The sequence below is a fragment of the Sander lucioperca genome, chromosome 15 (genome assembly GCF_008315115.2).
Source record: "Sander lucioperca isolate FBNREF2018 chromosome 15, SLUC_FBN_1.2, whole genome shotgun sequence".
Classification (NCBI taxonomy): domain Eukaryota; kingdom Metazoa; phylum Chordata; class Actinopteri; order Perciformes; family Percidae; genus Sander; species Sander lucioperca.
The window spans coordinates 9,279,122-9,291,329 of record NC_050187.1 but is presented as its reverse complement, the minus strand read 5'-3'; the positions used below and the strand labels follow the sequence as shown (position 1 = coordinate 9,291,329).

At 44.7% G+C, this 12,208-nt stretch overlaps 2 protein-coding genes across 4 annotated transcripts in view; one reads left to right on the top strand and one right to left on the bottom strand.

Moving 5' to 3' along the window:
• The window catches only part of march5 (membrane-associated ring finger (C3HC4) 5), a 34,340-nt gene extending 26,342 nt beyond the window's left edge, over positions 1 to 7,998 (top strand). Inside the window, exons 3-7 of one of the 2 annotated variants that reach the window (XR_004895182.1) lie at positions 1,673 to 1,803; positions 2,112 to 2,295; positions 2,801 to 2,967; positions 4,560 to 4,738; positions 7,965 to 7,998. Coding sequence is in view for 1 of the 2 variants with exons in the window: in XM_031296881.2 (XP_031152741.1) it covers positions 1,673 to 1,803; positions 2,112 to 2,295; positions 2,801 to 2,967; positions 4,560 to 4,676 (599 nt within the window). In the remaining variant the exon portion in view is untranslated. Of the gene's footprint in view, positions 1 to 1,672; positions 1,804 to 2,111; positions 2,296 to 2,800; positions 2,968 to 4,559; positions 5,244 to 7,964 lie in introns of those variants that run through there. The other variant, XM_031296881.2, reaches the window with a different exon arrangement.
• The window catches only part of ide (insulin-degrading enzyme), a 35,793-nt gene continuing 29,540 nt past the window's right edge, over positions 5,956 to 12,208 (bottom strand). For both annotated transcript variants that reach the window (XM_035992125.1, XM_031296872.2), the window contains exons 23-25: positions 9,940 to 10,012; positions 9,773 to 9,840; positions 5,956 to 8,240 (exon numbers count right to left, since the gene is read on the bottom strand). In XM_035992125.1, the coding sequence (XP_035848018.1) occupies positions 8,145 to 8,240; positions 9,773 to 9,840; positions 9,940 to 10,012 (237 nt within the window). In that variant the 3' untranslated portion in view covers positions 5,956 to 8,144. The remainder of the gene's footprint in view (positions 8,241 to 9,772; positions 9,841 to 9,939; positions 10,013 to 12,208) is intronic.

Below are 12,208 nucleotides of genomic sequence, written 5' to 3'. Positions count from 1 at the left end.
TGTCCCCACCCCGCTCTGCTCCCTCTGACTCCTGGGCTAGTTATTAATAGGCTGTGGATGGGTCTGTCTGGGTGAGGAAATCAGGTTGCCTTCCTGTAAATATTGCATGATTTTTCCCCTGAGTCAGCCTCGAATGCCAGAGAGGAGGATGCAGCAGAGAATTTTCTTAGTTTTATTTTTTAGGTCTTGCCCCTGAACTGATGTCAGGCAGCTGCTCTGAAGACACGTTTGGACTTCAGATGAATCCTTATTCCGTTTGTCCAGATTCCTCCCAGCTATTTTTAATCCAGGTAGAACCTGGCTGAGAAGCTCCTCCCTGTCCGTCAGGAAACTTGCAATACAAGGTGTGCGCCATACCTGACCTGCTTCAAAGTCTCTTTTCTTTTACCTTCACATGACTGCATTGTTATTTTTTTGTTGCACGGGAAGGCTGCCGTCAGAAGGAAGCTCACGCTTTAACATGACGCGGTCATGATGTTAAATTAGTGTGAGCTTCCTTGTGTCTTCAGCTGTTTACGGAAAGCTCAACTTTGTCTGGTAAAGGTCAGTGTGTCACTGTAGGACATACAAGCGATGACTGGTGCCTTTTTCTGTAGATGAATTAGACGGGTATGTGTCAAGTTTGGATGCGTCTCTAGTTCCAGTGGTTTATTTTTATTTATTTTTTATTTTTTTACTTGCAGGAGTCTCATGACCCCTGCTGTACACTCGCACACTGTTCATTGGCACTGTTACACGAATGGGTCTGACTGTTTGCCAGTGACGGGATGTTCATGTGTGGATTTACATAAATCTTTTTGCACGGATTCACTGGGATTAGATATCAGATTTAAAAAAAAAAAAAAGTGAATTAAAACAGCCCATCGGATTTTGCCATATTTCTGATAAAATACAAAATAGTTTTTAGTTTTAGCCATACATTTCTGACCTTGTAATAATAAAATAGACTGCTATGGTAAAATGGCAAACTGTGCCATTGTATTCAACTGAGATTGAATACTACCTGTGGTCGGTTATGTGCATAGAAAGGGGCCCAACGGTCACGTACGTAGCGGTTCATGACAAATGTCACAGAGCTAGACCTCTAAACTGGTCTCTTTTCTCGGTCCACAGGAGAGCACTGACACGTTGATTTATACACTTTAAAATGTCAAAGTTCTAAGACTAATCAGCTGATAGATGGTTACTGTTTGGGAGTTTGATCCGATATCAGTGTCAGGCTCAAGTCCCGTATAGGGCTGCACAATTTATCGTTTTTAATCGTCATCGCGATATCAACTGGTGCAATAAACCCATCGTGAAAGGCTGCGACATATCGCAATAGACCCTCCGACTTTTTTTTTTAAATTCAATTACATGTTTAATTTGTTAATTAAAAGAATGTTGATAATGATTTCCTTATTTGTTTTAAATTCAACAAGCAATGTGTTTTTAGCAGAATCCTGAAAACAGCAGAAAGGCAGAACTGAGTACACTTTAATATCTGTTAATCGCAAGTAATATCGCTAGCTCGATATTCAACAATGTTGTCGCATTTTTTTTTTTTAACCATATCGTGTAGCCCTGGTCCAGTATCAGTCGGGCTATACACCAGACAGTGGTAAGAAGAACGTCAAAATAAAAGCTGCCTGTGTACGAGTTGGACTCACTCTGAGCTGTTTTCCTCCACCAGGCCCCGTGGTTTACGTGCTGGACCTGGCCGACCGGCTCATCTCTAAGGCCGGCCCCTTCGCCGCCGCCGGCATCATGGTGGGCTCCATCTACTGGACCGCAGTCACCTACGGAGCGGTCACTGTCATGCAGGTGTGACCAATGATCCCTCCCTCCCAAGAGGTTCTGGGTGATAATAGGCCCTGTCAGTCGAGTTAACGCCATGACTTTGGCTGTACCTGTGTGCTGGCATATTAAATCGTGGTGTGCTCAAAAGCAGTTTTGCAAGTCATGCATGCACCCTCTATTATCCATTTTGCAAAACTGCAAATAATGTGCACATGGTTAAGCACCAGTAAAGTGCTCCTCCATTGCTCCGTTCTTTCCAATTAGCAAGTTAGTCAACCAGTTTCACTGCTCTGCTGTAGTTTTCCATCCTGACCGTCCCCTCTGCTCTCCAGGTGGTGGGCCATAAGGAGGGCCTGGACGTTATGGAGCGGGCCGACCCTTTGTTCCTGCTCATTGGCCTGCCCACCATCCCCGTCATGCTGATCCTCGGCAAGATGATCCGCTGGGAGGACTACGTCCTGCGTCTGTGGAGGAAGTACTCCAACAAACTGCAGATCCTCAACAGCATCTTCCCAAGTCAGGAGACACACGTGCAGCACTCACTTTTTACTGTCTAGAACTTTGAGCTGTATCTGGCAGTCGTGTGCTGCCGCAGCTAGAGCACACCCTCCACTGCTGGAGAAAATGGACGTAGATTCTTTCACAGTTTCAAAGGATGATAAATCCATTTAGGAACCAGAGCTAGTGTCAAAATGGATCCAAACATTAGAATCGCCACAACCTCGTGATGATACAAAACAAGTTTTCAAACACAGGATAGTCAATTAGCAACACTTTTTTAGTTTGTGATGTTATTCACGTTGCGACATCACACACAGTAACTCTGTGCACATCCATCACAAAACCCTTCACTGCCACCGGTTTACGCTCATTCCATCAGAGATAAACAGGCGCTACCATCAGATCTCAGGCCCTTGAACTGCCCACTCTCTGCTTATTAGATCAGGCTGCACTCGCAGCTACCGATGCACTCATGTATGTTTTCAACTGGCTCCCTGCTGCTTTCCGTGCGTGTCTGCAGGGATCGGCTGCCCAGTTCCTCGCATCCCGGCAGAGGCCAGCCCCTTGGCAGACCACGTGTCGGCCACGCGGATCCTGTGCGGCGCCCTGGTCTTCCCCACCATCGCCACCATCGTGGGGAAGCTCATGTTCAGCAGCGTCAACTCCAACCTGCAGAGGACCATCCTGGTGGGTACAACCCCAAAACTCCCCCTGCGCCCAATCCAGGAAATAATGAATTCATATTTGCAGTAATACAATCAGGTGAACTTCAGAGAATCAAGCCCTCTCTGCTGCCGTTTATAGATGGATGATTGATGATAATTCATGAATTGAAATAATTCTGTAGGTGTTCCGGTGACTCAAATGGTACTTTGTACATGTTCCCCTTGTTTTGCCTCTTTTTAGATTTGAAGGGAACACAGCACCAATGCTAGTTAATAAATGATTCCAGTTCAGCCGGTGTTAACTGAGCAAAATGTGAGCCATTGGTACATAAGAGGAGCCCCACCTCCTCGCTCACGTAGCGGTGAGGACAGAGAGGTAACCAGAGTGGCTCATGGGATACCTCTGTACACTCTGTGCTTATCTGCTGAGCTCTGGGAGCGAACACTTTGTTGACCGCCGCACTAACACACTTATTTCGACTCACAGAGTAACTTTAAAGATTATTTTTTTGGGCTTTTCCTCCTTTTAATTTTGACAGGACAGCTAGGTGAGAAAGTGGAGAGAGAGGGGGAAGACATGCAGGAAATCGTCACAGGTCGGAGTCGAACCCTGGACCTCTGCGTCGAGGCATAAACCTCTCAGTATATGTGCGCCTGCTCTACCCACTGAGCCTACCCGGCCACACAAAGTAACTTTACATTTGGTAACTGCAGTACTAGTTGTATTTTACGTGTGGAGGAATAAATCATTGCAATACAATCTTGAGCGCATCTCTCTGTGTTTGGTCCCTCGCGGCAGCACTGTGTCGGACTGCTTACAGCCGCAACAACGTTCTGAAGAAACATTTGTTACTGTGTTCCAAAAGAAAACATGAGAATCATCAGTCGATGTTGCGAGCTTTTTACTTACCAGCAAACACTTAAGTAATCTCCAAGATTTGTATTGAAATAAATGTCTGAGTCATCGTGAGAGAACACGTTGGTGATTAGGCCTCTGGCCCACTGGTGAAAGCTATCACATTGTTGCGGTATATTTAAGGATTTGGTTACTTCGGTGTCGTACTTTCTCTTTATTTCTTCACCTCCTTAGGAATTTTCTGCACTTTATTTAAGGGGATTTAGCCTCGTATTAAGACAAAAACAGAAATGAGCCTTAAAATGGTTCTGTTTACAATGAATCAATGGACAATTTGTCCAAACAACAATAACCTAACCACTGCTAAAGTGCACATTTTGGAGTAAGAAACAGTCATGACACGACATCACTCTTAAACGGAAACAAAATCTACAAACAAACCAAAGGTTGGCCAGTTAGTGACGTTGCTGGTACAGTAGGGGGATTCTGTCACCTTTGGACCGAGCCAGGCTCGCTGTTTCCGGTCTTTATTGCTAAGCTAAGCTAACCAGCTGCTGCCCGTAGCTTTGAATTCACCATACAGACATGAGAGTGGTATCAATCTGCTGGTCTAACTCGGCACGGAAACCAAAAAATGTCCTAAGATGTGGAACTATTTCTTTAACACAGTTCAAAGTGTGGGTTAAAGTTGCAGTTCCCACCGAAGCTGCCTTTAAGCCCCTTTTCAATATACTTGTTTTTTTTTTTTTTTCCTACAGGGAGGCATTGCCTTTGTGGCCATCAAGGGGGCGTTTAAGGTGTACTTCAAACAGCAGCAGTACCTGAGGCAAGCCCACCGCAAGATCCTGGACTTCCCTGAGCAGGAGGAAGCCTGAGCAGGAGGAAGCCTGAGGAGGCTGCGCCGTCCAGAGGGAGGACAGCCGGACCAACCACACACAGGACTCCGAGCAGGAAGTGTTGGTGAAAACAGACTTAGGATCAGTGTCAGCCTCCCTACGCCTCAACCCTCCTGGAGCGATTCATCGCACAGTCGCTGACATTCACGCAAGGATTCCCACCGCCGCCACTACACGTTGTTTTTAAACTTTTGACGCTTTGGTAAAGTGAAGACGGATAACACTTGTGGACACAGACCGGGGCATGTTTGCAGTCAGTGTGCGGTTATAGACACACACATCGGAACAAAGAAGTGGTGCTGTGTGACTTTAGGGTGGATTTGCTTCCACAACCACATAACTAACACTTATTGTAAATGTACTGTATTTTAAAGATTAAAAAGGCGGGCCATGTGTAATTTAGAAAGTTTTATAATAATAAATGATTGTTTTATAATTATTTCAAAGATTTGGAAAGTCCCCTTTGCCTATGTTTGGGGTTTGTATTAAATGCAACTGTTCAGTGTGGTGTAGAATGTATTAATGATAAAACAATAAAAAAATGTAGAAATCCTGATGCAGTACAATAACCACAAATGGGAAGCGTTAAGAGAAAAGTGTATCTTAATGCCGCAGAAGTGCTGTTAACCCTGTTAGGAGTTGATGAACCACTGAAACGATTTTGGAAACATTATTTTAAAGGTACAAAAGAATCTTTGGTGTTGCTTTAAGGAATGAGGTCTTTGGGACATCCACATTAAAAACTAACACCATTTCTCGACACATTGCTGTTTATTTAAATACTGTTCCTCCAAAATGGAAAGTAATAGAAATCTCAAAACCCGGCCAAATAAAACCAAATACTGTATCTGCATGAGGTATGTGAGAAAATGAGGCTTTTTGACTGTCAGTGAACAGTGCTGTAAGATAGTAAAGAGGGTTGTTTTTTCATTGGAAGCATGCAAAGGAGCCAGGAAACATCAGAAAGTGACTTCCTGTGACTGTGAAAAGGCATGATGTATAGCCAACCCCTTGGAATATTTAACCTGCACATATAGCTGTGCCTGCTTTACAGATGTTCTCATACAACCTGCAAACAGCTTCCCCAGTAGATTCACTGTCAAGTTTCCAATCTGCCAAAAGTAGTGTGGAAATCTGTTGTACAGATGTTGTCCGAGTTTTGAGTTCTATGGTATCAGTTCTGTGAATAAATGTATTTTTCCAAACGTCGAAGTGCATGTGTTGTGCTTGGGAGGGAAATGCATTAAAACACACGTGGTTCCATTCAGTAGTTTATTAATTAGAAACACACAGGAGACAATAAAAAGAACAAACTCAAAAAGTCAGCACTCTCGTATCACCAGCCAATCAGTCTCTTGTGTTGCCAAAGACATTCAGAAATTAAAATAGGCTTTGGATTTTTTAAATGTAAACCAATCAACAGTGCATGGCTCACCCAAGCCTGATATGTAATGTTGCCAGTTTCCTCTGAAGACTGAATGAAAACAGCTTTGTCACCATCCCCAGGTGCTGTCTATTGGCTGCGGGACTTAAAAGTATGCCTCAAGTATGCTGCTGCTGCTGGTTGTCTTTGGGTTTCTGACCACAAAAGGCAATAGTGCCTTTAACTCTACTTAGCAGTTAATCGTTTGAAATGGTTTTGATCAGGTTGAGACGTAGCAAAATGCTGGAAAACATTGAAGAAGCTTTTGATGCAGCACAATCATACAGGTGCTCCCTTACAAATGTCTTTTTTAAAACTGTGCAGCATCATATGAGCGACCAATGAACTAGGCCTGAGAACAGGAACGGTGGGAAAGGAGGGGAATGATTAAATCATAACTACGGCTCTTTAAAATGAGTGGTTGACACAGCAAAGCTGGTTAGCACCTGAGAGAGCAGGTCATGCTTGCAAGGCCCTGACATCACTATCCACGCATCAGCAGCCACTCAGAAGGATGGAGCCTGGCCTCAGTGTGGGTCCAGCTGCTGGAGCTACTCAGCAGTGCAGAGACATCTCCTCGCTGCCTCACACCGTTCCCTGTCCACGTCATTAAAGTTTATTGCTTAGTGAGAGAAGTGCATATTCAGAAAAAAAAAATAAATCTAGACTGGAGATTTTCTTTAACCCCCTTTAGACACCAACATGAAATGTTTCTATTTAGAATTTTTTTTAACCACTCTGCTGTAAGAGCTAGAGCACAGTCTAGCAATTCAGTGGGGGTTCAATCCTCCAGGATTGTTCCCCGGGTCAGACCAGGAGCAGCTCAGTGCAGCCAGATACTGTACAAACTATCTGATGCCCCCACCTCCCCTGGAAAGGCACAAGCTGCAGAAAGTCTCACATGCAGACACAGAGTGTAAGAATAATGACAATCTCTGTGGAGCTTAGAAAAAGAACATGGGGAAGACCAATAAGGATTTGATCACATTTAGTAATGTGAAGAAAATACTGATGTACTAATGACAAACTGATAAAATGTTTTTATTTGTAATCAATCGCTAGTAAAACTGATGTTAAAAAACAGCATAGAGGTACCCCTGAGGTGTCTGAATTACGTACTACTGTAAAATGCAATAAAAAAAATAATAAAAAAAAAAAAAAAAATTCATGGGCTTGGCTCTCTGTGATTAGCAATTTCAAACAGCTCCTTAAAAAGGGTCCCAACATTTTACAAGCAACATTTCAAAACCTGTGAGGATTAAAACCATAATTCTAAAGCAAATATTCTTCAAAACTGTATCAATTTCAATAAAACGGAAGCGTCTTCTGTTCCGTTAAACGTTTTCAGGAGAGTTGTGGTGCTTCAGAGAGTTACATGGCAAACATACCAGTCCAAAAAAAAAAAAAGATAAGACCTTCATGGAGCTACGGTCTTTAACTTCTACAGGCCCCAGTTCATCCCAAAAACAGCTATCCATCCTCAAAGCAGCATGTCTGAATAATTGAAATAAAAACGCCTCCTACTGTGAAGCTTCTGCAGTATACCTGAACCTAAAAAGGGGACTGGCCCTCGTCTTTTTTTTTAGGTCGTTTGTATTTCCTCTACAACAGCTTACACAGTACTGTGATGTGTGTGAGTGTTCCTTTCTCCTTTAAGAGACTTATAACATGACGTGAGTCTGGTGTGTGAACTCTATCCTTATCACAGCTACGTCGACAACCACGGCTAACTTTGTGATTCAAAATACACGCATTTGTTTCCAAGCATCTCTTCTAGTGGCTCCAGCCTGCCACACATGCACACGCACGCACGCACACGCATTCACATGCAACCGCACAAACAAACACACACGCGCACACACACACACACACACACACACGCTCAGTCAGATGGAAGTCTTCCTGACGGGAGGAGAGGAGGGGAGGGGGGGGGGATGTAGGTGGGAAACAGAGCGGGTTCCCTGGCCCGTCGCCCTCCCCGGCGCCTCCGTGCTGCTGCGTGTCGAGCTGCCCGGCCTCCTCGCTCACAGTTTGGCAGCCATGAAGTTGATGTGAGGCTTGACCAGGGGGAACAAAGGCAGGCTCCTCTTGAACTCCGTCATGTCCTGAACAAGCGTGGGCTGTGGGAAGAAGAAAAAAAAAAAAAAAAAAAAAAAACAGTCGGCCGGTCAGAGTGGCATTCCCACTGATGTCTGGAGTCTTTTACTTGGTTCGTTTCGTCGAGGAAAAAGCCCTCCTTAAACTGCATTTGGCGCTGATAGCAAAAAAGGAGCTACGTGCACAATGTTTCCAAGGTAACCAGTGAAGGACACCCACACGGTTAGTACTCTATGGACAATTGCAGCAAGAAACCACATACATTTTGCCTACCTGACCAGTTCAAAAAGGATAAGATAACATTCTAGATTTCTAAACAAATGCCATAAGGGGGGGGACCAATAATGTGTGTAAATGTGTTGCCGTTTGTTCGCTCTGGTCCGAATCAGTTGATGAGTTTGTAAACTAGAAGCGTTTTCCCTTTGGTTTGGTTTCTTTTCACACAGAAGAATCCAAGCGGACCATCATGCAATGCATCACTACAAACCAGCAAGAACGTTCACTCCGCTTATCGGTCAGATGTGTCTGGGACGGGGCTGGAGCAACAAGGTAAGTACAGGAAGAAAGGTCCTGTGTTCTGGACTAGTGCATATTTTTGACTACAGTCAAGCTAGCCGTCTCTCACATGTCCATCCATGGAGACTCGTGCTCTGTCCGTGTCCGTCTCCAACTTCAGCAGCGGCGGATTTGACCGCGGCGATGCTGCTACAGTTTGGATGCTCTGCTGCACGGCAGACTGCAAAGCAGACCTGACGGCAAGAGTTGTTAGCTCAAACGTGACGTACACCTGGTAGTCGGGTCGGATCACGTTTGTTTTTAACCGGTAGGGTTGGGTATCGTTTAGTTTTTTTCCCCCGATACCGGTGCAAAGTGATACTTTTAAAACCGTGCTGTTGTCCGTCCGAGGGGCCGTCGGCCTTCATTTTGGCTGATTTGATATGTGTAATCGGCGGGGGCAGGGGCGGGCACTGCCGGCGGTCAGACTCAAATGACCGATCTGATTGGTAGAGTGCTAACCCAAAAAACGAGGAGCGGAATGAGCGTGATTAGAGTCTCTCAAAATCTGACGAAAATCTTTTAAACTGACCTCTGTCGATCTGAAATAAAGACAGATTCAGCAACTGCACGGCCTATTTCTCTCTTAAAATGTTTTCAGAAACACCTTTCGGTGAACTATTTTAGTACAATATGAGATCGTATTCTGAACAAGCCGCCATGACAGTCTGTCTTTGAATTTCCGGAGAAACCAGACCCACGTGAAGCGTTCGTCCAATCAGCTGCCGGTTTTCATTTTTGGGCGACAGTACAGATTAGCGCCGCCTGCTGTTATGGAGACGCATTACGTCTCGTCGCTTTGGTGTGTTCCGAGGCACTTTTTTGACCGACTCGGGGAGACCGATCAGTCCAACTGCCTTTTCTGCCAAGGGTCGGCCGTCTGGTCTGTGTGTCTGGGCCTTTAGTAGGATACATTGTTGGTGTGGGCCTTTTGGTGGATCTACAGAATAACGAGGTTATTAAACATAGAAACCTTAATAAAGAGAACATGATCCCTTACCTGTGGCAGGGAAGGAGCAGGGGCCAGGTTGACATCATTCTGAGCAGGGAACTCTCCCACTATCGGACCTGGTGAACACAATAACGCACAGGTCAACCCGACACTCTGAACCCACTGAGCGTCTGGATGAAGACCATGAAACCAACACGTGAAATACAGATACTCACAGGAGTCCATCTCTCTGGACAGGACGTGCACGGACACCTTGTGTCTCTTCGGGGCTTCGACGGTCAGCCGGTCCTGCGGGGACACAGGACAGACAGGTGGGATGATGCAGGGAACATTGTTGCTGGGTGACTCGTTTTTCATGACAAACCACATCATTACTAGGACCAAATTTTGAATTTTATTCATGATTGAAAATGCCCAAAGTATATATATATTTTTGGGGGGTATAAAAAACACATCCAAAAGTTGCAATGACTCATCATCATTGTATTAAAAGCTCTCGGAGAGACTCGGTGTGGCCTGGATGACCCGGTGTTTTTCACAGCGAGTCTGGGAGCAGTTGTGACAGCTCCGTGGAGATTTAGCTACACAGTCTGGCCTCGTCCCCGTCTCGGGCTGGAGGATTATATTAGACTGAAAATGTGGCTCCTTTGCAGCCAGACAGCGTCAACTCTGGCCACCACAAAAGAAAGAAAAAGAAAATGCTTTGCGATAGCAGCTGATATGACATTAAAAATGCATTAGGTTTATTCTGCATGGGGCCTGTAATGGTTTCTGCTTGGCTGAGATAATGTCAATTCTTTCAGCAGCTATGTGTCTTTGGCCCTTTATCTCCCCCCCCCCCCTGCCCCCGAAACAGGCTGGCATTATTGCAGCTGATATGGTGTCAGCGGCCTGTGTAGGGCTGGGGACCGAACTTCGACACTTTTAGGCACCGACCAAATTGCCTCCATAGTATCGAGTTTTGCAAAATGCTTTGTCATTCAATACCAAATTTCAATACCTAAGGAGTACATCTCATTAGGGTCAGTGAGCCAATAAGCATGCAGCATGCAATGTATCGAGATATATTGATGCTGGTGATTGGCTAAGGCACAGAGACGGGGCTCACGTGTGTGTTGTTGTCTTTTTTTTTTTAAAAAGGCTCGACTACAATGTGCGTCACATTGGTGTAAAGGAGCTGGAAAATAAAATTTAAAAAGATTTGTAATGTGTAATGTTGTAATTTCTTTGTTAAAATGGATTTTAAGAAATTGGTATGAGAAAAGTATGGTTCAGGAACCTGTATCAAAGTCCTGGACGATACCCAGCCCTAGTCCTGCGTCAGTGTCACCTCCAGCTATGAATAGAAGCAGTAGGCAGGAGGAGATAGAAGCTGGGGGGGGGCAGACTGAATCCAGTAATACACTACCCTGAGATGAAGACTGCCTCAGGTGCTAATTTAGGTTTATTACCTCCGCCAAGGAGGTTATGTTTTTGGTTTGTTTGCCTGCCTGTCAACAGGATTACCGAAAACACTACTGGCCCAATTTCCATGAAATTTCCATGAAACTTGGTGGAAGGGTGTAGCATGGGCCAAGGAAGAAGCCATTACATTTTGGAGCAGATCCGAATCACGAGGCGGATACACATATTTCTTTTTCACTTTCAATAACATTGCGAGGTAGGGCGAGGCCTTGACGGAAGTCTGCGAGTCTCCAAGTGGCCTTCTAGTTCAATAGGATTCTGGAGCAGGTGGAGTTGCACAGCTGTGGAATGGTCGAGTTTGAACTTCCATGACAACGGAGCAAACTCCAGCGTGATATGATCAAAAGCTCCAAAACAGCAACTAAATGGACCGGGCGGTTGGAGAGCTTTCAGAATTAACTTTGAACCTCAAATGATATACTGTCACACAGAGAGCTGTGGAAATTAGTCCATGTGTTCAAATAATCACACTGACCAAATAATGTTCAGCCAGTCTGTCGAACACTAAACACATCATTTCATGTCAGATCATATGATGATCAAATTGGATGTTTAAGTAGTATTTTTAAACTAAGGGGATGTCAGAACTGTACAATGGCATAACTAACCTAAACCATTAAAAACAAAACAAAAGGCATCAGACATTAACAATGGACTGTGCCAGTGCTAATTTTCTCATTAGGAAACATGCATTTAACAATGATTGATAGACCTTTGAAATATTTCATGACTCATAAAATGTAGGGTTATTGTAATTTATGTAGCCGCCTACTAATGACACCTCTGCTGTCAATACAGAATTAACCACGCTTTGCCAGACCCTCCTCGGCACGCTGAAGGAGGGTCTGGCTACCCCACATAGCATTCGGGGATGGGAGGAAAACGTGCTCTGGTTTAATGACATTTCTTTAAACCAATCAGAATCATCATGGGCGACGCTAAACTCCGCACAGAGCTGCTGCAAAATAGTCGTCCGAGAGAAAACTCAGATTGGACGGATAGTCTAGCTAGCTGTCTCAA